The sequence below is a fragment of the Marmota monax genome, unplaced genomic scaffold (assembly GCF_021218885.2).
Source record: "Marmota monax isolate L192 unplaced genomic scaffold, Marmota_monax_Labrador192_F-V1.1 WCK01_AAM20220418_F8-fsc00020, whole genome shotgun sequence".
Taxonomy (NCBI): Eukaryota; Metazoa; Chordata; class Mammalia; order Rodentia; family Sciuridae; genus Marmota; species Marmota monax.
Genome location: NW_026692912.1, coordinates 7,523,647 through 7,549,926, shown reverse-complemented (window position 1 = coordinate 7,549,926; position 26,280 = coordinate 7,523,647). Strand labels below are relative to the sequence as shown.

General features: G+C 42.1%; 1 protein-coding gene across 3 annotated transcripts; it reads left to right on the top strand.

Annotated features, from left to right (window-relative positions):
- The first annotated feature begins 5,191 nt into the window (after positions 1 to 5,191).
- Positions 5,192 to 25,696, top strand: Wdr31 (WD repeat domain 31). 3 transcript variants are annotated; one of them, XM_046451791.2, is made up of 11 exons: positions 5,192 to 5,303; positions 8,835 to 8,928; positions 12,258 to 12,401; positions 13,130 to 13,259; positions 15,158 to 15,232; positions 16,855 to 16,999; positions 17,091 to 17,191; positions 18,796 to 18,863; positions 19,783 to 19,924; positions 21,217 to 21,379; positions 23,187 to 25,696. In XM_046451791.2, the coding sequence occupies exons 3-11, from the start codon at positions 12,286 to 12,288 to the stop codon at positions 23,345 to 23,347; spliced, it is 1,101 nt and encodes a 366-aa protein (XP_046307747.1). In that variant the 5' UTR covers positions 5,192 to 5,303; positions 8,835 to 8,928; positions 12,258 to 12,285; the 3' UTR covers positions 23,348 to 25,696. The 3 variants fall into 3 exon arrangements, with proteins under 3 accessions (XP_046307747.1, XP_046307746.1, XP_058437618.1); XM_046451790.2 differs by having other exon boundaries at positions 13,127 to 13,259; XM_058581635.1 differs by lacking the exons at positions 5,192 to 5,303; positions 8,835 to 8,928 and adding an exon at positions 11,388 to 11,642 and having other exon boundaries at positions 13,127 to 13,259.
- The last annotated feature ends 584 nt before the right edge of the window (positions 25,697 to 26,280 follow it).

Here is a 26,280-nt window from a genome sequence, read left to right as displayed (position 1 = left end):
ATAGATCTTCATTAGGACAAAGCATTTATTAGCACCTATGGCGGAAGCATATATATTCTCATAAAAATGGAATTAGTTAGTCATAGTAGTGCACATGGCAAGGTCACAGGTTTTGAGTTACTTTTTTTTTAAATAATTTTTTTAGCTGTAGTTGGACACAGTACCTTTATTTTACTTATTTATTTATTTTTATGTGGTGCTGAGGATCGAACCCACTGCCTCGCATGTGCTAGACGAGCGCTCTACCACCGAGCCACCACCCCAGCCTCTTAAGTTACTTTTTAAGGTTGCCTTTTGCTTTTAAATTACTTTTAGAGCAAATGGATAATCAGACAACTTGCAGAAAAATGCCAAGTGCATAAACTTTGAGAATGAACAGATAGCAACAAAGAGAAAGAAAGGATTAGGGCTGGGGCTGGGGCTCAGTGGTGGAGCACTTGCCTAGCATGTGTGAGGCACTGGGTTCAATTCTCAGCACCACATATAACTAACTAAATAAGTAAATAAAGGTCCATTGACAACTAAAAAATATATATATTAAAAAAAGAAAGAAGGAAAGAAGGATTAATGGAAGTAACTCTACTGAGGTCAGTGTAAAGCGGGAATCATGGCCATGGGTATCTCCGTGAATCTCAGAAGAGAGGTTTGTTAGTAGTGCAGGTGCACTAAGGTAAATCCCGGCCAGCCACAGACCCCAAGACCCACATTAACTCTGGACCAACATGCAAATGAAGCTCCCTGAATAGGCTGGCCACCTGACAGTGCTGGAGAGGACCAACTAGGACCAAAAACCCCACCGCTGGACCACCTGAAGGACTTGAACACCTGGTTGGTGGAAAGTGCAGAAGGCAGACCCCAAACCGGCACAGTGTCCCACGCGTAATCCCAGTGGCTTGGGAGGTTGAGACAGGAGAATAGAGAGTTCAAAGCCAGCCTCAGCAGCTGCGAGGCGACTCTAAATAAAATACAAAAGAGGGCTGGGGATGTGACTCAGTGGTCAAGTGCCCACCCCTGAGTTCAATCCCTGGTACCAAAAAAGAAGAAAGCAGACCCCCGTCCCTTCTCAGGGCCAACGTCCAACAGTGATAAATTTAGAAGCAGCATTGTTTCCTTTGTCATTCTCTACTCAGTGACCACCAACTCTCCCTCTCTCAAAAATGCTTTCCCTCCCGCTCCCCCCCCCCCCGCGGGTTTGGTGTGTGTGTGTGTGGGGGGGTTAACCAGAGATTGAACCCAGGGGTGTTTAAACACTGAGCTACATTCCCAGACCCTTTTTAATGTTTTATTTTGAGACAGGGTCTTGTTGAGTTAGATCCTCCTCCCTCAGCCTCCAATTTTCTAAACCGCTGGGATTAGAAAATGCTTTTTGCTTGAGCCTTACTTTACTTTGACCTTATTGATAAAGTTCTCTTGTACAACTTTTGGTGTCGGACTTTAAATTTTCTCTCATTGGAACATAAGAACTGAGTTTGGAGCTCCACTCGGCTGTGATAATCCTGCTTTATACCCTGCCCTTTGACTTGCTTGTCTACAGTATTTGATTTGGGTTTTTATTTATTTAGTTATTTATTTTGTGGTGCTAGGGATTGAACCCAGGGCCTTGAGCATGCTGGGCAAGCTCTCTACCATGGAGCTAAACCCCAGTCCAAGGTTTGGTTTTTAAGTGAACATCTACAAAGTCTTTTGGAAAGAACTTCTGTTCCCCTGCCTCTCCCCTCCCTTGGGTCCGCTCCTCAATGGCAAACCCAGCCTCCCTCCCTGCTTAGTGGGGTCCTGTGCCCATTCTAATCCAGTATCTATGGTGCCAGGCTGGGAGTCATTTAACCAGGGTTTGCACTGTTTCCTGGAGTAGCAATAAGGCTATCAACAATGTGGCTTCTTTTCCTCCTGTGATGTTTTCCCAGAAAACCAGCTTCAACTGCCACTGTTAAAATGACTTGGCAGCATGCCAATGCAGAAAAACTGAGAGCATATAAGTCCCATGTAATGAAGTCCAGGCCCCCAAGGGGAGAGTCCTTTCTACTCTGGTCAGACCAAACCAGATGAGCCCAGATATTGTCTCCAGAGGGCTTTTAAGACCAGCTTGCTTTATGGGAGGGACAGTACCAAACCAGACAAGTTTGACTGAGAGAACAACTAATTCAGACATTCAGAGAGCAAGAACAGGTATACACACTCACATATACACATATGAATGTACACATTTATATATATGTGTATTCCAGCTGAGTGTGGTGCCGGCATGCCTGTAGTCCCAGTGGCTTGGGTGGCTGAGACAGGAGGATGGAAAGTTCAAAGCCAACCTCAGCAACTTAGCGAGGCGCTAAGCAATTCAGTGTCTGTCTCTAAATAAAATACAAAATGGGCACAGGGATGTGGCTCAGTGGTCAAGTGCCCTTGAGTTCAATCCCAGGTACCCTTCCCAAAAAAAGAACATGTATTCCTATATGTGTGTGTGTGTGTGTGTATCTCCCCAATAAGCAGTATGTATGTATATATGTTGTATGTATATGTGTGGTTCTGGGGTTACAACCCAGGGCCTTGTGCTTGCTAGGTAAGCACTCTAACACTGAGTTACATCTCCAGCCCTAGAATTGTACTTATCTAAGGCAGAATTAAAGGCACTGATAGTGTGAGGCTGAGATGAGAGGTGGGGAGCCCCAAGAAATATACATGAAATTATGTTTCTTATACCTGTGGCATTCTATTTTGAACTCTAATTGTCTGTCAATGACTATCTTCTTCTTTCATTCTTTTTTAAAAATTCATTTGTTCTTTTTAGTTATATGCGCTTTCATTTTTTAAAATACCTAATAAGGGGCTGGAGATATAGTTCAGTGGTACAATTATTACCTAGCATGTGCAAGGCCCTATGTTTGATCTCCATTAAAAAATTTAAAAAAAAGAATCTTGATAAGTATCTACTATGGGCTAGAACTGCCCTGTCCAATCCCAAAGCCACTAGCCTCAGATGGCTTCTTAAGTTTAAAGTTAAATTAATTAAAATGAATAAAATTTAAAATTCAGTTCTTCAGTTGCACTAGGTACATTTTCAAATATTCAGTAGCTACATGGAGCTGGTGGCTAAGGTATTGAATGATATGGAATATAACATTTTCATTAATAAGTTTCTTTTATCTTCAAAACTGGCTTTGAATAAAACTTATTTTCCTAGAAATTTGACTCCAATTGTTTCTGGAGCAGAGAGCAGTTTAGCTCAGCCTCTTCCTCCAGGCTGATATTAGTATCATCTGTTAACACTTTTAGTGACCCGGGCAGGAGCTGAACCCATTCTCTTCTGATCTGCAGTCAGGCATTTTATCCATTAGGCCAATAAAAATCCCAATCACTCAGAAGACTGAGGCAGGAGGATCTCAAGTTCAACCTGGTCAATTTAGTGAGACCCTGTCTCAATATAAAATTTTAAAAAGGGTTGGGGATGTAGCTCAGTGCTTGCTTAGCATGAGTGAGAACCCTGGGTTCAATCCCCAATATCAAAAACAAGACAAACAAAATCCCCAAAACAAAAACCAACAAAACCTCAAGAAAGTGAGGGAGGGAGTGCTCCCAGTGTGTGGCTCAATGGTAGAGTGTTTGCCTACTGTGAGTGAGAATTTGGGTTCTATTTTAGCACTACAAAAAAATAATAAAAATGAAACAAAACTATTAGATATGGACAGTGGCAAACCCCCAAAGTAGTGAGACCCGGGGAAAGGTGAGTGAGAAGGAAAGCCATACATTGAGAGCATTGATCCTTTCCCAATACATTCTTTCCAGATGATAAAACCAAGCCTAGGGAAGAAGTGTCCATCAAACCTGGAAAGGCAGTCTCTGGGAAGAGGCTGAAGCATTAACTCTTCTGTAAACAAATTCTTTTCAGATACCAACCAGTGGCCCCAGGCCCTCTATCAGGTCCAGTACAATGAATTCCAGAAAGTGACCACTGACCCTAGACTCCCTCCCATTTGCCCTATAAAACAGACACTAAATTCCTAAGCACTAAAACTGACCCCTTCATTGATTGATAGAACAAACTCCAAATTCCTGGGTGTCCAAAGAAAATTGATATGCTCACTAGACCACCTCTCAGAATAACCTAAATAAGCCCAGGCCCTTTCTTTGTTCAGTGGCTCATTTTCCATCAGGAAAGTGGGTGCCACCACAGCGTCATTTCGTCCCTGCATTCCCTGCTCCTGTGTGACACTTCATTCCTGAATAAAGCACTGAGCTGATTTGTGAAGTTTTTATTTGTCCGCCCCCCCCCCCCCTTAACAAAGACAATAAGGCGGGTGGGGAGTAAGGTGCTGGGGAAGTGTTGAAAGGAGGGATCTTTGGCTGGAATCAGGGAAAACTCCAAAGAAACAAGACAATACTTTTTTTATGGACAAAGAATAATTTTTAAAAATAATATTTATTAAATGCTTTCTCCGTGGTTATCACAGAGGTGCTACTTTCCTTGGAACATGTAGTTTTGTTTTCTGCAGTAGTGGGAGTCAAATCCATGGCCTGGCACAGAGGTAACTCTACCACTGAGCTACAGCCCCATCCCTTTCCGTTTTGAGAGTGGGTCTTGCTCAGTTGCTGAGGCTGGCCTCTAACTTGCGATGCTCCTGCCTCCCAAGTAGACGGGAGATTGTACAGATTGTTTAGGCAACACGGTCTTGGGCACATCCCTCTTCTCTGGATCTCATCAGAGCATTGTAAAGAAAACAAAATGAAATTATGTCATTTGCAGGGAAATGGATGGAACTAGAGACCATTATGTTAAGCCACGTAAATCAAACTCCGAAGGTCAAGGAACGTATGTTTTCATTTGCGGAAGTAGAGAGGAAAGAGGAAAAGAAAGGTGGAAACAGACCTCATGAAAATCAAAGGGAGATGAGTAGAGAAAAGAGGACCAAGGAATGGGAGGTGGAAAGAGCGGGGGAAGGGCTGAGAAGTGATACTGGACAAATTATATTGTTATACTGTGTGCATGTACGGATATGTAACAATATCTACAACTATAATGCACCAATAAAAAAATGTGGGGGAAAAAAAGGAAAAATAAAGCAAGCAAGGCAAGACGCTCTCTCGCGCTCTTTCTCTCTCTCTCTCTCTCTGTTTGGCCCCAGGGAGACTTCCGGCGAGCGGAACCTAGGTTCCTATTCTGAGGGAGACGCCCGGAGATTTTTCACCCGGACTCTCACCTTAGCGACGCGCGCCTCGTTGCTAGGGGCGGAGGAGCCGGAGGCAGTGGAGGCTGCGGATGCTCTGCGGCTCCGTGGCTCCGCCGGGCCCGGTGCCAGCCGGACCAGACGCGGGTGGGTATGGAACCCGAAGTGGGAGAAACCCGGGAAGCGGGAGGTGGGAGTCCTCGCGCTTTCTGGGCCGCAGCCACCTACCTGGCCAAGCGGCGAGGAGGTTTCTGGGGGTCACAGTTGGTCTGGGTGGCATAAGGTTTCCCTCTTGAGGGACTGTTCCTCGCCCACATGCACTTCAAAAATAAGCTTTAGCGGTTCACGTAATGGACAGGGAGAGGAATTTTTGTGGTCTGAAGCGCCAGAAAAAAACTGCACAGGTTGTCCTCAGCCTTCGGAGTTCTGACCTAGAACTGACTCGCTGTGTGACTCTGGGCCACGGTTTCCCTTATCTGTACCATTAGAGGGTCTAACCACACCACCTTCCATATTTCTACCCGTCGCTGTTTCTATATGAGCATTGGTTTAGATGCCTTGGTCTTGGGATGGGATACATAGCTCAGTTAGAGTGCTCACCTAGCCTGTACGAGCCCCGGGTTCAATCCCCAGTACAAAAAGAAAAATAAAAGGATTCCTTGGTCTTCCAGAGTGTGGGTTAGATGTGTGCAGAGGAAGATTTGGGAAGAGGGAGGAAGATAAGAAACTATCATTTGCATCAACTATGGACCAGGAAAATCCAAGGAAATAAGGTCTAGTTCACCCAGTTCTGCCCCTATGACCTTTATCAAGTCATAATCCTCTGGGTCCCAGTTTCATGGTACTATATAACGGTTGCATATGCAGTGACATATATCAAGAGTATTGCACTAGACAGTTAAAAAAGAATTCTCTGTGTTGTTTATATGGTCACTGTGTATCTCAAGGTCTTTGAAAAACAGATTTGGGGCAGAAATAGGTCCTGGGGTCCAGATTTATTTATTTATTGCTACACTGGGAGTTGAACGCAAGTATGCTCTACCACTGAGCTATATACCTAGATCTTTTTATTTTTTATTTTTGAGACAAGGTCTTACTAAGTTGTTCAGGGCAGCCTCAAACTTGCAATCCTCCTGCCTCAGCTTCCCAAGTAGCTGGAATTACAGACTTTCATCACTCCACCCGGCCTATTCTCAAGATTTTAAATTGCCTCATTGTATAACATAATTCTTATTGTGATCCATCACTCTGTCAGGGGACCTAATTGGCTTCAGCTTAATATTCTCTAGACTCACATATCGATTTGTATGTGATCTCTGTGGTTTTTTTTTAAACATCAGAAATTTATTAGTTGCTCAAAACATTATATTGATCTTGACATATCATATATCATATATTTGTTTCAAATGGGGTATGAATTCCTATTATTTCCACGTGTACAGATTGCAGGATCACATTGATTATACAGCCACGTTTATACATACTGCCATACTAGTGTCTGTTGTATTCTGCTGCCCTTCCTATCCCCCCCTCCCCTCCCCTGATCTCTGTGTTTAATATACATTTACTATAAGCAGTATTAACAAGAGTGAAATTGCTGATCGGTGCAGTCATTTTAATAACCATATCTTATTATTAACAGTTTGGCAGTTTGAACTGGAGGCTTTTACATAGTAGGTTTAGTAGAGGTGCAGTATAGTATGCTGATCAAAAGCAGGGCCTGTGGAGTCAGACTGCTTGGGTTCAAGTTTCATTTCTGCCACTTATTTATACTGCAAAAATGGTGCATTATAAAAAATTAACATCTCTCTATCTCACTTTTCTCATCTGAAGAATGGCTATAGTAACTATTTCACAGATATGTTAATGAAATGAATTAATAAATATGTGGCACATAGGGAAGTTCCTGACACATCTTAAGAGCTATTTTTAACCTTCACAGAAAACAGTGAAGAGTTATTACCCCATTTTGCACATTAGGAAGCTGAGACTTAGGTTCAGCAATTTGCCTAGTCCCTCAGAAGAATTGTAATTCAGACCTAGTCCTGTTGAATTCAGACAGTAAGACATTTAATTAAATGTTATTCTGTGCTGCTCATAATTCTCAAAATAAACTACATTGTCAATCAGTGCTTAGAATGTATTTAGATAGGCATAGTGGTGCGCCCCCATAATCCCAGCTACTTGTGATGCTGAGGCAGGAGGATCAAAAGTTCAAGGCCAGCCTTGCAATTTATCAAGACCCTGTCTCAAAATAAAACAATTCTTTTAAAAAGGGTGGTGGTGTAATTCAGTAGTTGAATACCTTTGTGTTTAGTACCAAGTACTGAAAAAAATTTTTTTAGAGTGTACTTAAACTCTTAGAGTTGTTAAAATGTAGGGGCTGGGATTGTGGCTCAGCGGTAGAGCACTTACCTAGCACGTGCAAGGCCCATATAAAAATAAGATAAAGATATTGTATTCAACTACAACTAAAAAATAAATATTTAAAAAATGCAGTAAAACTCTTCTGTGTAGATGTTTATAATGGGCATTCTGGGCTAGAAGTCAAAAGATTATCTGATTATGAATTTTTTTTGCAGTACTGGGGATTAAGCCCAGTAGTGCTCTACCACAGAGCTACACCCCAGCCCTTTTTATGTAAATTTTTTAAAAATTAAAAAAAATTTAAAAATTTGTTCTAATTATACATGTTGACACTTTGTACACAAATAGAGCATAACTTCTCATTCCTCTGGCTGTACATGGTGCAGAGACACACCAGTCGTGTAATCATACATGTATATAGGGTTAAATTTTTTAAAGTTTTGAGACAGAATCTCTTTAAGTTGCCAGGCTGGCCTTGAACTTTTTTTTTTTTAAGTTGTAGATGGACACAATACCTTTCTCTTATTTGTTTATTTATATGTGGTACTGAGGATCAAACCCAGGGCCTCACAGTGCTAGGCAAGTGCTCTACCACTGAGTCACAACCCCAGTCCTCCTGCTACAGCCTGAGTTGCTGGGTTCACAGGCTTATGCTACCACGTTCATCTTGGTTATAATTTTGAACAAATAATATATCTGCTTTCTGCAGGTCTCAAAGTAAAGGATTTATATGTGATGATTTTGAAAAGCTCTTTCATCTCAGGTTTTGTGGTTCATACTTAATTATTTTTTAATCTAATTAAAAATTTTCCCACTTTTTATTGGTGCATTATAATGATGGGATTTGTTGTTACATATTTGTACTTATACACAATATGACAATATAATTTAGCCAATACCACTCCCCAGTACTTCTCCCTCCCTCCCCTTATACTTATTTAAAACAAGAAATTTTCCTTTTTACAAAAGCAGTGAACTCTGAAAGTAATTAGTCAACTCTGAAGGTTTTCAATGAACAGAAGAACTATACAATGAGTAAAATAAAAATATTTTTCATGATGTAATTAAATATATTTTGCATATTTAAAACTAGATGTATAATTGACATTAGATTATACTTTCTCTCATTGGTGGAAATGTGAACCTTATAATCTTGGAATTTTGTAAGCTATCCTTTTTTTTTGTGAGAGAAAATGACACTTAGCAATCTTTTTAACTAAACAAAGTCTTTATTTATCTTGTAAATCTCTTTTCAGTGCAAAGAGATGCTTAGAGAAGAGATTAACCTGAGCATCTTTTCCCTAATTACAGAGATTAGGAAGTGGCTGCCTGAATTATTTTCCAAAGGATAAACATTACAAATAATTAAAAACGCAACTCACCAGAAGATCCTTTTGATTTGGGGGTAAGTAATTCTAAAAGTTACCTTTTCCTTTAGAATGTCCCATGAATATTCTTCACTTGGGAGGTATGGCTCTCTGGAGATACCAGCTAAGAATCCAATCATATTTAAGCACAGCCAGTCCATTTATAGCACCTGCAATTTCCCATGACCTAGATCTATGGGTGGCACATCTTTTTAGTTGGATGATAATGTCGAAAAATGGGTTAGACTGGCAGATAGGAAGCCCTGCACCCTCTGTCTATGAACAATACAACATTCCAAGCTTTTGGGAAACTATTCTGAAATTTTTAAAATCACATCTTGTGATCTATCATTTAGAATCCTAGAATATCTGAACTAGAAGGGACTGTGTAGATTCACTACTTCTCAACAATTATCTTTGTTGTATTGGTGAGCCTCATGGGATACAGAGATGAATAATCAGAGTCTTTCTTTTTTTTTTTTGGTTCTGGGAATTGAACCCAAGGATGCTTAGCCATGGAGCCACATACCCAGCCTTTTTTTTTTTTTTTTAATTTAGAGGCAGAATCTCACTGAGTGCTTAGGGCCTCACTAAGTTGCTGAGGCTGACTTTGAACTCGTGATCCTCCTGCCTTAGCGTCCTGAGTTGCTGGGATTATAGGCATGTGCCATCACCCAGCAGAGTCCTCCTTCTTATAGAGCTCATAGTCTACTAAAAATCATTTAGTCTAGTGTCCTGATTTTTTAAATGAGGAGGATGAGGCACAGAGTGAGAACTGCAGCCACTGAAGGACACATGAGATGAGACAGAGTTGGAGCCAGAGCCCAGGGCTCTTGATGCCACACACACTGTTCTTGCCACTGCATTGCTAGTGTCTAGTTACCTTCTGTACTAGTTACCTGTTCTTCTCAAGAGATCAGTTCTGACAGTGCCTCAAAATGTAGGCTGAAGTTCTTCTGGAAAACTCCAGTTTTTAAGGTAATGGTGTGAATGAGAATTCTTAACTTGGTGACTTTTAGATGCTCCGTGCAGCCTGTTCTTCCTAGAGTAGGCTGCTGGTGCCCATAAGAAACTCATCTCTTATTCTGCAAGCAGAACCCCAGAAGAAACGGGCAGTGGGCATTCTCACTGCCCCATTTACTCCCCTTAGCCTTCCGGCATCTCAGGGGACAGATAGTTATAGAGGACATGGGACCTGAAGCAGCTGAAATTAGCCCCATGTCAGAGTTCTTCAGTCCCAATGAATGTTCTTACTGGTCACATCTTTGGCGCAATCTCTCTCTCCCCCTCTCTATTTCCCTCCCCCCATCCCTCTCTTCCTCTGATTCACCAGCATGAGTAAATTAGGTGCTTACAGAGTATTTCTGAGTGAAGGACTGGATGGGCATCTTTGATTGCATTATTTATTTTTTTTTCTTTTTAGTTCTGGCCTTGTTAGTTGATGGGAACAATGTAAATAAATCTGAAAAACAATTATTGCTTTTATTCTTTATGACTAGTACAGGTCATCCTATATTAACATGATTCAATTTCTAGATCTGTTGTTCTCAAACTTTTGTCATCAAGTCTCCTTAATACTCTTTTTTAAAATTTTAAAATTTTATTTTTTTATTTATTTGGTACCAGGGATTGAACCCAGTTTTGCTGAACCATTCAGCCATGTCCCCAGCTTTTAAAAATATTTTATTTAGAGACGAGGTCTCGCTGAGTTACTTTGGGACTTCTCTCAGTTGCTGAGGCTGGCTTTGAACTTGTGACTCTCCTGCCTCAGCCTCCTGAGCTGCTGGGATTACAGGTGTGCACCACCATGCCCAGCCTCTTTACACTTTTAAAAATCATCAAGGACCACAAAGAAGTTTTGTTTATGTAAGTTATAGATTGGGTTCAGGTTCCTGCTTGTCCAACCTCTTATTGATATGAAAACTGATAAATTTCAAATTAGAATACTTGTCTAGCATCTCAGGTGTGATTCCTCAGCCCCACAAAACAAAAACAAAGTCTAACAACAAAAAACCTATTACTCGTTAAGATGAATAATATAATTTCATGAAAATAAACTTTCCCAAAAAATTTAGTAGGAAAGAATGGTATTGTTATAATTTCTTTGAAATCTCTTTAATATTTGGCTTAAACAAAGACAACTAGATTCTCGTATCTGCTTCTGCACTCAGTCTATTGCAATATATTGTTTAGGTTGAAGTATGAAAGGAAAATCATGCCTCACACAGACAGCTGGAGAGAGGGGGAGGACCCCTGGACTCCTTAAAGAACCAGAAATCCCCCCTGGTCCCCAGATCACACTTGGAGAACTGCTGGTCTAAGTCATTATCTATATTGTCTCAGTGTCATCATCTCTAGCATCTCATTACAGAATAATTTCATGATCTTTTATGCTGATTTAAGTACCGCAGTGAAATTATTTAAAAACAGTTCAGCATAAGAAGGGTTATAACTTTTTAGAATGTCCAAAGCTCTTCTCTTCCAAGAAGCTTCACTAATATGGATTTAAATTTTTTTTTCATTACATGCTTAGTATTTATCTTATTGTGATAGAGTGTACATAACATAAAATTTACCATTAGTGACATTTAGTACCCAGACAGTGTTGTGCGACCATTACTATGGTCTACGTTCCACAACATTCTCATCACCCCCAAAGGACACCAGACCTATTGTTCTCTCCTTGTCTCAACTCTTGGCAGCCACTAATCTGCTTTCTGTTGCTGTAATTTGCCAACTGTGCATACTTCACGTAAGTGGAATCATACTTTGCATGATACTTTGAAGGTTCCCTTTTGCTGTAGCATGTGTCAGTGCTTCATTCCTTTCTGTGTCTGAATAATATTTCATTATATGGGTAGACCACATTTTGTTTATCCACTCATCCCATTGATGAGTTTTGTCACCTTTTAGCTATAGTGAACAGTATTACTGCCATGAGCATTGGGTACCAACTTTTGTGTGAACACCAGTTTTTAATTCTTTTGGATTGGAATTGCTGAATCATAGGGCAATTTTATGTTTAACTATTGAGGAACTTCTTAATGTTTTTTTAAAACTAATGCATGAAAACAAAAATTGTACATGTTAATGGAGTACCATGTAATGTTGCAATACATGTATACATTGCATAATATTTAAATCAGTTTAAACATAATTCTTAAGTGTTTTTAAAAGTTGGTTTTGTTTTTGTTTCTCTGCTAATGGTTTGTTGGCACCTGTAATCCCTTCAAAGTAAAGCAGGAAAAAGAGGAAAAGCACATGCATTCAATTAGTCTTTTTTGTTTTAAAATAATTTCACATAACCATTCTACTGTTGTTGTGCCTAACAAAATTAACAGTACACATTCTTCTTTTTACTAAACAGGAAACACAACTTCCATCAACCACAAGGGATGCTGCTACTCAGATGCCACCTGAAACACACTCCTCTTTCTCAGGCTTCGTGTGGGCTCTGTGCCATAATGGGGAAACTGCAGAGCAAACTCAAACACAGCAGTTACAAATACAGGTACAGCAGTCTTCCCTAGGGTTCTTTTATTTTGGGCAGTTCTGAGTATTGAACCCAGGTTCTCACACACACTAGACAAGTGCTTTACCGCTGAGACAGGATCTCACTAAGTTGCCGAGGCTACTCTTGAATTTGCGAATCTCTTGCTTCAGCCTCCTTGGTCGCTGGGATTCCAAGCATATACCACCGTGGCTGACTTGGGGTCCTTAACTTTATCATGCCTCCATTAAACTCAAGAAAGAGAACAAGGTTACCCCAATAAATTAACGAGCTTAATAATCATCCTTTAACAATGAGAACATAATGAGAACATTAAAATAAAGAGTTCAGAAAATACAACATCCATCCATATTTATTTGGGAACAAAACAAAAAAAGAAAGAAGAAATAAAAAGGGAACAAAGTTAATGACCTTCCCTGAACTGTTTGGTCTGTTTTCTTTTAGCTAAGAAATAGCTTATTAGCTAATATCTGCACCCATTAACGGGGGTGGTGGTGCAGAATAGCCTTTGGGATTTGTGGCTAGTGTGAGCAGACTCCTGACTTAGGATTCCTTTATCAGATTTCAATCACTGAGTCATTCTGAGCATTGTCAGAATTCACAGGGAGGCAGTGTCAGTGTTTCCTTTCCCTTTATCCATCCCCTCAGCCTGCCTGACTTGCTACTGTCGCTGCTGCTCCCTGTCCATCCCAGCATTAGGCCTCTCATTTTCCACCTCTCTTTAGCAGGCCTGACGGAATCATGGAAGAGAGAATTCAAACTAAAGCTTCTCAAGAGTATAGCCCCGCTCACGTGGACGCTGTCTCTGCTGTTGCTGCTCTGAACTCAGACCTTTGTATCTCTGGAGGAAAAGATAAGGTGAGGTCTGCAGCATTTCCAAGGAAGACAACTCATTTCAGGAGAGGAAAGATACTCAGAAAATCTAGGTTTTCACTTCATTTCTGGCAGCCAGGCTATTAGTGTAACTGTATGGGCTTAAAGTTAGAAGGGCTGGGTTTACACACACCTGCAACCCCAATGACTTGGGAGGTTGAGGCGGAGGATTGCAAGTTTGAGGCCAGCCTCAGCAATTTATCAAGGTCTTAAGCAACTTAGCAGTGAGACCCTGTGTTAAAATAAAAAAAAAATTGAAAAGGCTGGGGATATGGCTCAAATGTTAAGCTCCCCTGGGATCTGGTGCCCCCCAAAAACGATTGGGTGTAAATCCCTGCTTTGCTTCTATAACTTTAGGTAAGTCTAAATTTTCTGAGCTTCAGTTTCCTCATCTGATAAGTGTAGATAATATCAACCTCACTGGATGATTGCGAGGATTAAATGAGAGACCATAAGTAAGATCCTTAACACTCTGCCTGACATGACCACCTGCATGACATTTCTATAAGTGGCAGGTGTTACTGTTCCAGCCAATACATGTTTACAGCAGAAACAGAAGTTGTCAGCAAAAAGAACATCATACTTTCTTCTCCTGTGGGTGCATCGTATTCTTTCCTTGTATGTTTTTGTCTTTTCTCCCGTCGTCATTTTGAATCCAAGTGCTTCCTCTCCTTCATATTGGTTGTGTCCTCATACTCACTGCTAGGAGTAGCAAAAATGCTGTTGCTTTTTGCAGTAAATAATGTCTCTCACTGTCAATAGCCTTTTCAAATCTTCCAATTTCATTTGCTTACTGTATTTCACTGGTTTTAACATGCACTTGTTTTCAAATTTGCCCCTCTGAAATCAGGATGTATCTCAATATTTTAACACTCAAGAGCATTTTGTTTTAAAATCTGTATCATCTTAAATGCAAGAAATTTCATTTATATGACCCTCCCTTGCATCTGTTAGGGTTAAACAGGGCGAGGATTATCCTCTCCATTTTGCAGATTAGGAAACTGGTGTTTAATTAGGTCAGGTGCAGAGGGGGCTGGGCCCACAACAGCACTTGCTCTTTGCTCTTTAGCAATGAGCTGTGGGGACTCAGAAAATTTTAAAGTCCTGTTTGGGAAGAGGGATGCTTATGGTGTAATATATTAACGTGTACACCTGGAAACAGGATGCAAAAGAATTTTAACAACAGTTCTGTTTGAAAGATGGTATTATGAATGCGGGTTTTTAAAATTAAAAAATGTAGTCTGTTTATAATACTGTGAATATATTCAACAGTACTGAACTGTACAGTTAGAAATGGTGAATTTTAAAAAGATACTCTAAGGGCTAAGGTTGTAGTTCAGTGACAGAGTGCATGCCTGGCACATGTGAGGCACTAGATTTGATCCTCAGCATCACATAAAAATAAATTTTAAAAAATAGTTATTTTTAAAAAATTTTTAAAAAGATACTTTAAGAAAGTACAGGGCTAGGGTCATAGCTCAGTGGAAGAGTACTTGCCTAGCATGTGTGAAGCACTGAGTTTGATTATCAATATCACATATAAGTAAATAAATTAATAAAAAAGAAAGAAAGTGCAATATAATAGGGAAAAATAATCTAATCCCAGGCAGAATTCTTCAGAATATACAGCCAGAATCTCAAGGTGAATCCATGTTTCTTGAGGAATGTTTTCCTGAACCATAGTAAGGTTTAGAGGAGTGGCCCTGTTTGGACAGACACAGGGGAATGATCAAGAGGAAACAGAAGAAATTCAAAGCAGGGGTCATAAGGAAGGGCACAAAATAAAACTCTAGGGCTTGAAGCAAATCCCCTTAGAGAGGCTAGGAGAGGGAGGAAGTAACATGGAAATGGAGTGACTAAACTGCTCTAATGACTCTCTGCAGACAGTCGTGGCCTATAATTGGAAAACTGGAAACATGGTGAAAAGGTTCAAAGGACATGAACGTGAAATCACCAAGGTAATTGTCAAATGATTATCCTGAAGGGAATCTGGAACTGAATCAAGGAATATCTAATAGCTCTAGATATTAAGAGTGATTGTTTAGTCCTAAGGAAAAATACCCAGGCTTTATTTAATGCTGTGAAGTTCTACTCCAGGCAAAGCCAAGTAGAGCAAAACAAAGGTGGAAATATGCAAGATGGCCATCAAAAGGCACACAGATGAACAAAATGTGGGAATATATGCACAATGGAGTATTATTCAACCTTGAAAAAGAATAAAATTCTGATGGGTGCTGTGGCACATGCCTGTAATCCCAGGCTCAGGAGTTTCAGGTAGGAGGATCACCAGTTCAAACCCAGCCTCAGCAACTTAGCAAGGCCCTAACCAATTCAGTGAGACCCTTTCTCTAAGTAAAATACAAAAGGGGCTGTGGATGTTGCTCAATGGTTAAGCACCCCTGGGTTCAATCCCCAGTTCCAAAAAATAAAAAAATAAAAGATCTTAGCTTCCATCTTCAAAATCACCTCTTATTCACAATATGACTGCTGTAGCTCCCTTCATCATGTCTGATCTTGAGGCAGCAGGAGGAAAGAAAGGGCAAGAACAAAGGATTGTATCTGTCAGCCCCCTTTAAAGGGTTTCCTATAAATCCCACTTCTACTTATATTTCATTGGTTATCTGTATCTTCAAGTGGGTTGGGAAATATTAATTGATAGGAGTACATTGCCATATCCAAAAATATAGAGGTTTTGTGTTAAATGAGAATGGGAAAATGGGGGCTGTGGTTGTGGCTCAGCAGTAGAGTGCTCACCTAGCAAGTGTGAGGCACTGGGTTTGATCCTCAGCACCATGTAAAAATAAAATAAAGGTATTGTGTCCAACTACAACTAAAAAAAAAAAATTAAAAAATGGGGAAATTGGTCATGAGTACAATACTTGTAGACTGCTACAAGTATTGAAAAAAAATTCTTAATGAAATATTAGCAAATAGAGTTTAACTTTCCTAGAAAAACACATACCATGACTAACTGAGCTTTATTCCAGGGATGCAGAAATGATTTGTTATTAAGAAATTGATAAATATGGTTCTCTGATCATCTTAGTAGAGATGAGAAGATCCAGTATTAATTCTGAAACAGAATTCCGTGGTCACTTGGTAAAGTAGAAATAAATGGATCTTTATGTGATTAAAAATAAATATGATTCAAACCCCTCTCTGAAACAAAATAAAATGCGTGACATTACAACATGAAGTAGGAGAAACACAAGGGGACGCCGAGACGGGTGGAGGTGCAGTGCACTGCGCTCTTGTTGGTGCCCACGGTGCCGCGGGAGCACACGGGGGATGTTCTGCAGGAGCCCCCAAAGCCGGCGGGGAGGGCCGTGGAGGTGAGGTGGTCTGGGAAGACGTGAGGTTTTAACGGCTCCCCTTGGAGGATGGGAGAGAGAGTCGGCTTTACACAGAGTGGGCACACCATGGAGAGAGGTGGGAGGCAGCCTCCCGCCTTTCCCATCAGAGACCCCCCCGTTTAGGAATTGCTTACTGAAAGTGGGGGGCTGCGCGGAGCCACCCTTCCGCGCATTGAAATCCAGTCCGAGGCACAGCGACGGGTTTCTGTTCTGTTTCCTCTGAGCAGGTGGCCTGCAGTCCCCGGTCGGGCCAGTTCTTCAGCGCCTCTCGGGACAGGCGGGTCCTGATGTGGGACTTGCACGAGGCCTCCCAGCCCAGGCAGCAGCTGTGCGGCCACGCTCTGGCGGTCACCGGCTTGGCCGTGAGTCCAGGTAAGGCGGAGCAGCTCTGCCCGGCGCCCTCGGGCTCTCCCGGCCTGTGCAAGTCCTGCCCCATGGGTGTCTTCTCGCTTTGCTTCCAAAGACGCCTCCCAGCTGTGCACTGGCTCTCGGGACAACGCCCTGCTTCTGTGGGACTTGGGGACCGGACGGTGTGTGGAGAGAGCCTTGGTCTCCAGGAACCTGGTATGAATCCCACCTCGGTGCAGGGCAGGGTAGCAGAGGGGGCCCGGGCAGGGAAGGGCACTGGAAGCTCGCAGCCGAGCACTGTTGTCATAGCGCGTGCGCAGCGTGGGGAAGCCCCAGGCTCCAGCTCCAACACCAAAAAGGAAATAGAGAAAAGGCCCAGGAAAGAGATCCGGAGACCCACGGCCAGGCCTCAGAGCCTGGTCCTGATGGCAGCCCCTGCTGACCTCTCGGGTCATTGAGTTGGATGATGGCAAGCCTTCTGCTGTAGAGAATGACCCCACTAGTGTGTGCTGACATCTAAAATGGTGTCTTCATCTATTTCTTCAACATGCATCTAATCCATTTCTTCTGTGGGCTCGACACTGCTAGGAACATGATTAGTGACAGATCTCAGTTCTGTCTACCAAGAACTCACAGCTGGTGTACTGTGTGGCGGCTGCTCTCCTTGGTGTAACATAATAACAAAGAAATAAGCCTCACCTTTTTCTCCTTGTGTAATTTGCTGTTTTTGTTTTTTCCTGGCCCTGGAGATTGAATCCAGGGGGGCTTACCCACTGAGCCATATCTCCAGCCATTTTTATTTTTTATTTTGAAACAAGGTCTGGCTAAGTTTCTCAGGGACTCACTAAGTTGCTGAGGCTGGCTTTGAACTTGTTATCCTCCTGCCTCAGCCTCCTGAGCCATTGGGTTTACAGTATGCGTCACTGTGCCCAGCTTTGCTGTGTTTTTGAAGACCTGTTGTTTTCTGGTAGATTTTCATGGTATATAAATTCCATGGCCTTTGGGGTCAGTCATACCTGGTTTCAAATATTTGGGTGAGTTTGTTCTTCATTTTTTTTTTTTTTAGATCCAGGGCCTTGAGTTTGTTAGCAAGCACTCTGCCCCTTCTACATCCCAGTCCTGGCTTCACACTCACCACTTCCTGGCTGTGCTACACCAAGTTACTTAAGCTCTTAGAGTCTCAGTGTCTTCATTTATCAGATGAGGAGAATTATGTTGCTAGTTAAGGTGAAATGGGGTAACCTGTGTATGTGAAACACCTGTCATCATGCCTGCCACATGGCAGATGCTTCTTTAGTGGTCGTCAAAGTTCATCTTCTCTGATTTTGAAGACAGCTGTCGATAGAGTGAACTTGCTGATGCCCTCTGTGTCTGTGGGCCTTTGCTGTACTGAAGAAACAAAAATCCCGTTTCCTTGTTTTTTGATAACTGTTCCATCCTGCCCTGTGGGGAACTGCAGGGATAAAAAGGACAATGGTCACTCTTCTGAACCCCATGAGGCAGTAGACCAGAATTTCCCTGGTCCCACCTTAGAACAGGGCCTGCTCTCCTGGCTGCCACTGCCAACAGGTCCCTGCCACTTGACTGGCTTTCAGGTGCTCTTAGGCTGCCCCAGCTGCCACAATTGCTGCTGATAACCAAGGAGATGCAGCCAGAGCTGGCTAAAAAGTGTCTGCAAGACATTAAATCCCTTTAAATCAAACTTACTAGTTTGGAATTCTTGAGAAGAGGTGCAGAGATGCTCTTTAGCACCAGGTACAGGAATCACAGCAGAAGAATGACTTGGTATGGAGAAGTGTTGAAAGTTTTCCTTTTTCCAGGTCACTCACCTGTGCTGGGTCCCCAACGAACCATATATCCTGCAGTCCTCTGAAGATAAAACCATCAGGTGGGCCACTGAGTGGAGTGAAGGTGTTTCTGGTGAAGGTTTGTGGCTCCCGTGCCTACATCACTTTGCTCCACTCTGCTTCTCCCCTCTGCTCTGCCCTTTCCTGGGACTCCCACCTGTCTGCCCCATGCTGGTGCTGAACTGATGTGGCCCCTTAGATCATCTGGGTCACCTGTAGGTGACGGTTTTGAGAGCAGCCGACCCATCCAGCTCCCACTATGTGAGTGGGTTCAGGTTAACCCTAGGATAGGCCACTCAGCCTCCCTGGCTCCACTTGCCACCCGTTCATGGCTCCAGGGGTTCTCTGTCACCAGCATTCATTTGAAAACCTTCTTGGGGAGTCAGGAACTACATCAAGGGATTCAAATGAAGTCAGTAGTGCGCAGAGTGGAGTGCATGACTAGAAACTTTGGTTCTCAAAAGAGATTTTATTTAGAAAATGGTTAGAAATGAGATAAAGTGATATAAATGAGACGAAGCAAAACAAAACACTCTCCTGTGAACTCCAGGGTCAGGGCTTCTGAATCTGTTTATCTGTTCTGAAATGAAGACTGCGCTCTAGATCATAAAAAGTATCTTTTAAAAAATTAAAATCATAGGCATAGAAATAGTCTCTTGTCTAAAGCAGTGTCCTGAAGGACCAAATTAACAAATTGACTTGTACAATTAAATGTGGTCTAAATTCTTATTAACAGATCTCAAAATAGAAAACTCAGGTGTCACTCAGTTTGGTTATTTCCTGTCAACTTTAACATCCTAGAGATTGCACCAATTCAGGCGGCTATATTCAGGTAAATCATAGTATTACATTCTGACTGACCTCCGTAGCAAGGAGCCAAGACTTTATGTGAGTGAGATATTACAGATCTGTTTCAGGCACATTTACTCTAAACTCATTTCCTGCTTTAATTTCTTTCAGACTATGGGACAGTCGGGGGCTACAGGTGGCTCACATGTTTCCCACAAAGCAACACATTCAGACCTACTGCGAGGTCAGCATGGATGGTCACAAATGCATCTCCTGCAGCAACGGTTTTGGAGGCGAAGGCTGTGAAGCCACAGTAAGAGACTGTGTGGGGTCCAGGGGCCTGGTTACTGAGGAGCAAATTACTTCCTCTGGCTTCATGACTTTAGCTGGACTAACAGACTCTGCTATTGGCTCAGGCCTATTTTAGGTGTAACTGTGGGTGATTCTTTACAGTCCAGATGCTTCTTTTAAGAAATATCCATTAACCTAAGCCTCTCTAAATTGGTAGTAGACAAGAGGAACAGGATAACAGTCAAGATTGAAAGGAGCTAAACAGAACCTGTTTGCTAATGTCACTACTCCCAGCAGAGTATATGGGGAAGGTCAACTGAAGAGCCAGATGTATTCCCATTGTGCTGGGTCTCTAATGAACCATATATACTACAGTCCTCTGAAGATAAACCATCAGTCTTAGTAAAGGAAGTTTGAGCTCTTTAGGGAATGTGGAGCTCCTGGGTTAGTCTAGAGCCCACTCCATCCCTGTCCATGTGCCTTCCATGCAATTAATTTCAGGATAGATTGTCTAGACTCCTCCAGAGTATCTTAGATTCATCATTATAGAGTATCGTTATCACATGCACTATCTTCTTTAATCCTTAAAACAACCCTATGACTTAGGTACTGATGAGGGAATAGAGGCCTGGCCAGCTGAAATCTCTTGCACATAATCACACCCCCGCTAAATGGCAGATTGGGGTGTTGTAAGCTTTGGATGCAGGATTTCATCTCCAGGCTTATGTATGGCATGGTTTCCAGTGACTTCATTGTTTTTGGACAGTTCAGTTTGCTCTCCTCCCCGAACGTTACTCTCCAGGTGTGACCTGATCTGTACCAATGAATGGAACTGGTGGGACTGTCACTAGACTGTCACTAATGCCTAGACTCTAGGCATTACCCTAGAATGTTTGTACTTACATGTATTTATGAGAAGGTGTTCCTAACTACAGGGTCACACAAGACCCACAAATGCCAAAAAGCTGGTAAAAGGCAGCTCTTGAGTTGTCATGGAAAGCAAGAAATTCCATACTGTTCCATTACACTGCAGGCCTGGGAGCTTTTACTCCTCATGAAAAAGGCAACAGCACTTCTGGCACATTCTTAACCAGTGTTGTTTGGGACATAGTTGTTGCAAAATAATCACCTGGTGGGTGGATTGGTGGGTGGGTATGATGGTTGAAAGAAGAAGTTCATGTAGCTACAGGAGCAGGTAAGTGGAGGACACAGGAGGATCGTGGGCGGCTGGGAAGATGGATAGTAGTGAATGAAGTGCGTGTGAAGCTGAGGAATGTGTATGTACAAGCTGGTCCATAAAAATTTACTTTGCAGTTGTGGGACCTAAGGCAGACAAGAAACAGAATACGTGAGTATAAGGGGCATTTCCAGACAGTTGCATCCTGTGTTTTTCTACCAAGAACATTGGCCTTGGTGCCTGCAATTGCTACCTCATCACATGATTCCAAGGTGAAGATATGGAACCAAGATACTGGAGGTAAGGAGACTCCTGTAGTGCTGCTCAAAGATACATGGGGTTCTAAAACTCCTGCTTCCCATTGGTCATCATGTTCAAAGCCAGCCATCTCCTGCCACCGTCTAGTTCCCTAAGTGGTTAAGAGATGACACCTAGATGCTAGTCTCTCTCTGGTTGACCTCTGGATAGAAACTATCACCATGTATCTCGTGATGCATAGAGTCATTCCTGAGAACCCAAACAAAATCTATTTGGCTCTTATGTTCTTTTTCCCTGAAGTTTCTCATCAAGTTTTAACTGGTGATGCTCAAGATGTGTGGAAAAGGGACCAAGAATTGCCATATTTGAATTCCTTTTTCAAGGACTAAATCAAAAGCTTGGTGGGATTCAGGGACAGTAAGAAAAGTCTCAGAAAGATTTGTTTCATTTGGACTCTAGAACTGGTTAAGACCATAGTAAGGCTATGACACTTCAAAGCACCAGAGAAAAGGTGTCTGTGGATCGTGGCTCCCCACAGTCCTGGACATGCTGGAGCTGGCTCCTACTGGTCAATTGTTAGACACTCGGTGATTTTTGTTTTGTTTTTGGCACTGGGGTTTGAACCCAGGGGTGCTAAACCACTGAGCCATATCCCCAGCCTTTTTTATTTTTTATTTTAAGTTGCTGAGGCTGTCTTTGAGATATTCAGCAATTTTGTGAGCTAGTTTTTAAACCTTTGATAGCATGAAAGCTGGTCATGATGGGGGCAAGTGCTATGAATAAGTGTTGGAAACCAGAAAGCTGGCTGCCTAGCACCCTGCTGCTGCTGTGCTGCTCCGCCCTAGGCAGGTCAACCTCTCTGTAAGGATAAGAATGCATTATTTAGAGAACTGCAACCACATCCTTCCAACAGAAGTCCTCCAGAAACTCAGTGCCCCCAGGGGGAGAAAGGGTACCCTCTCAAAAGAGTTGGGACCATGTCTAATGGCACTCTGCAAACAGCTGGGGCCACAAGCATTAGTACAGACAGGCCTGTTGTCCCCTTACCTGGAGTGCCCTTTCCCAGCTGCCCAGGTGTAGCAGTCGTGGGTGGTAGGCAAGCACAAGTTTTTGGTTTAGAAATCATGAACCTAAGACCAGGGAAGTGAGGGCCTGATAGTGTTGACCTGAATGGATGGCACTGATGCCTTGCCCACTGGGTGTGTACCTGAAGTTCTTAGAAGAGTGGCCTTTGAGATGCAGATGGAAGGAGACTGAGTCAGCTGGACACCCCCAAAGACTGCTTGCAGGTCCCCATTCTCTTTTATCTTGAAGGGAGCCAACAACTACAGATCTGTGTCCTTGTCTGTTTTCCCTGTCCCTGCTCTGCCTTGGTCTCTGAGTAGGTAAGGCCCCAATTGTTTGCACGCACTTCTTGGTGGCATCGATCTTGTTTGGCCTGGGCCCCTTTCTGTGCAGTTGAATTCATGACATTGACCCAAGTTCTGCCTTACCTGCTGGTGCACCTTCCCATGAAGCAAGTGGGGCCTTGTGTGTTAGACGCTTATGCATTAGACAGTCCAGCACGGGCTTTATTCCCTTGGATTTCTCAGGAGGACCTGGCGCATTGATACAGTCACTCACTGCATAATGACGTTTCAGTCAACCTCAGACCACATAAACACTGGTGTATACCACATGGCCTCGGTGTGTAGTAGGCTGTACCACCTAAGTTTGCTTAGTACACTCTGTGATATTTGCATAACAATAAAATTGTCTAATGATGCATTTCTCAAATTCATTCTGTCATTAAGCCATGTGTGACTTCATTGCACTCTGGCCTAAACTGTGGATATCCCCTTCCCCTCAGCCTGCCTTTTCACCTTGTCTCTGGATGGATCTGGACCCCTAACTTCCCTGGCTGTTGGTGATCCCATCTCCTTATTATGTGCAAGTTTCAACAGAGGAATTCACCTACTCAGAGTGGACCACAGCCGAGGGCTGGAACTGGAGGAAGTGGCAGCATTCTGAAGCCGAGAGACATTTACCAAACAATATCAAACCATGGCCCTCTGTGTGGCTTTGTTTTTCCATGTTATCTTGAGGTGGGTGGAATATAGGGCTGGTGTTCTTTGCTTAGGTTTACTTAGAAGGTATATCAGTGTTAGAAGTCAATTTAAGTTCAGTGGTTCAAAATCAGGTATGAAATTTAGAAACACAGACTAAACATAAAGTTTACAATCTAAGTTAAACCCAAATGCAGTGTTTTAGTGAGCATTTGGGACAACTCTTCAGGGGAAAAAAAATGTTTTATTCAAAATGATGATCTAAAGATATAGGAGTGATGGACCTGTGACTGTGAGAAGAAGCAGGGAGCTTGATTCCATCCGTCTCTCCACAAAAATAAATAAATAAATAGAGAGATAAGAAGAAATAAAAGGCAACAGGAATAGAATCTGCTTTAGTTGCCTCAAAAAATAATTGAGATGGGAAAGTAGCTCGGCCCATAGAGGACATGGATCGTCTACATAGTTTAAGCTCTGGGCATCGCTCCTCAGCACTGAAGGATCAAAGCTGGGCGAGAAAGCCAAAGCCTCGGCTTCTACCCAGAGCAGGGGAGGTGGTAAACTCCTGCCCTTGCATGTGCCTTCCTAGACCAGCGCTGCTGATGTGCTTCAAGAGGCTGACCAGCACAAGGACATCACCCAGATCATAAGAGTTATCTCATTTCCATGGATAGGAAAATGGACAGAGATTAAGGTTGAAAAAGTTTATTTGTAATTTGAATATTTTATATAAATAAAATTTCATACATATATATACACATACATACACACGTGTATATATATGCATATATAATATACATATTTATAAAAGATATACATATTTATAAAATATGTATATAACTATATTAAAATATTTATAAATATACAAATATTAAATTATATAAATATATTTAATATATGTTAAATGTATAATATAGAAATGTATATATATTTAATATCTTTATGTGGTGCTGAGGATCAAACCCAGTGCCTCACACATGCGAGGCAGGCGCTCTACCACTGAGCTACAGCTACAGCCCCGAAAGGAGAAAATTTTTAAAAGGGAAAAATCATCACAAGAACATCTGAAGACATTATCTGCTTCACTTTTCTTTTTTTTATTTATATATAATAGCAGAATGCATTACAACTCTTACTACATATATAGAGCTCAATTTTTCATATCTCTGGTTGTATACATAGTATACTCACACCAATTCATGTCTTCATACATGTACTTTGGATAATAATGATCATCACATTCCACCATCATTAATTACCCCATGCCCCCTCCTTTCCCCTCCCACCCCTCTGCCCTATCTAGAGTTCATCTATTCCTCCCATGCTCCCCCTCCCTATCCCACTATGAATCATCTTCCTTATAACAATGAAAACATTTGGCATTTGGTTTTTTGGGATTGGCTAACTTCACTTAGCATTATCTTTTCTAACTCCATCCATTTAGCTGCAAATGCCATGATTTTATTCTCTTTTATTGCTGAGTAATATTCCATTGTGTATATATTTCACAGTTTTTTTAATCCATCTATTGAAGGGCATCAGGTTGGTTCCACAATGTAGTGATTGTGAATTGTGCTTCTATAAACATTGATGTGTCTGTGTCCCTGTAGTATGCTGTTTTTAAGCCACTGTATAATTTTTATATTTTATCTCAAGTGTAATAATTATACAAAAATATCAGATGCCTTTAAGGGTACAACTTGCTGAATTTTTATTAACTGAATAAACTCTGATAAGCAGACTCAGATGCAGAAGGGTAAATATCCAGGAACCTGAATGGTTGCCACGGCACTCCTCTCCATGCCTGTTTGCTAAGGAATTTGTCACAGCATACATTGATTGTGCCACTTTTCTATGTTATGTAACTGCTTTGTGATAGATAGAAAATATGGCCACAAGTTTCTCCCATAGCTGAACGTGCATCCCTTTGTGACATGAATTCCTCTCCTCCAGAGGGACTGTCTATTCCATGCACCTTTAACCTGGGCTGGTCTTTTGACTCAGTTTGACCAACACAATACAGAGGAATGGACTCTGCACCTCCTGAGGCTGGACCTTGAGATGCTTTGCCGGTCTGCTTTGGCCCTCTAGGACTGCTGCTCTCAGACTGCCACATAAAGAGGGTCATCTAGGCTACATGGAGAAGAACCAAGCATCACCAGAGCAAGGTCACGCGAATGAGGTCACCTTGGGCCATCCAACCCAGCCAGCTCTGCAGCTCAGTGCTAAGTAAACTCCAGATATCAGAAGAGAAACTCCACAGCTAGCCCCACAAGATCATAAGAAATAATAAATCATTGTTTTAAGACCCTGAGTTTCAGAATGGCTTGTTACGCAGCAAGACATTTAAGTGGAACAAGCATGTACTCTTTTTATTTTTGGTCAGGCTTCTTTTGCTCAACACGTTTATGAGATTGATCCATATCGTATGTAGCTGAATACCCATCATTTTCATTGTTCATTGTGCATTATGTGAAAATACTATGATTTATCCATTTAACTATGGATGGGCATTCAGGTGGTTTCTAGTTTCAGATTCTCACAGGTAGTGCTACTGTGAACATTTCTGCCAACAGGTTCTCTGGTGAACATCTGCATGTTTATGTGCTCATTCTGTAACCAGCAATGGACTTGATGGGCTATCCTGTACTCACACATGGTCACTTTCATAGATACTGCCCAACAGTTTTCCAAGGAAATTGTGCTACGGCTGTAGAAGAGTTAGAGTTTCAGTTGTCCCACAAACCCTAGCCAACACTCTGTGCTCTTGAACTCTCCAGTCTTGTTTTAAAGTGTGCAGATGCTGAGGAGTGCCCCATGGGAGTGTTAGCTCCGGGAGCCAGCAACAGAGGAACCTGGACCAACTGGTTTTGACATCCATCCCCCTCCCTGGTGCCT

What these genes read in the sequence shown, in the direction of transcription:
- Wdr31 (XM_046451790.2), top strand. Translation starts at nt 12,286, where the DNA reads ATGCTGCTACTCAGATGCCACCTGAAACACACTCCTCTTTCTCAGGCT. An exon ending in CACAGCAGTTACAAATACAG is followed by an intron (nt 12,402 to 13,126) that starts GTACAGCAGTCT and finishes ACCTCTCTTTAG; the next exon opens with CAGGCCTGACGGAATCATGG. An exon ending in TCTCTGGAGGAAAAGATAAG is followed by an intron (nt 13,260 to 15,157) that starts GTGAGGTCTGCA and finishes GACTCTCTGCAG; the next exon opens with ACAGTCGTGGCCTATAATTG.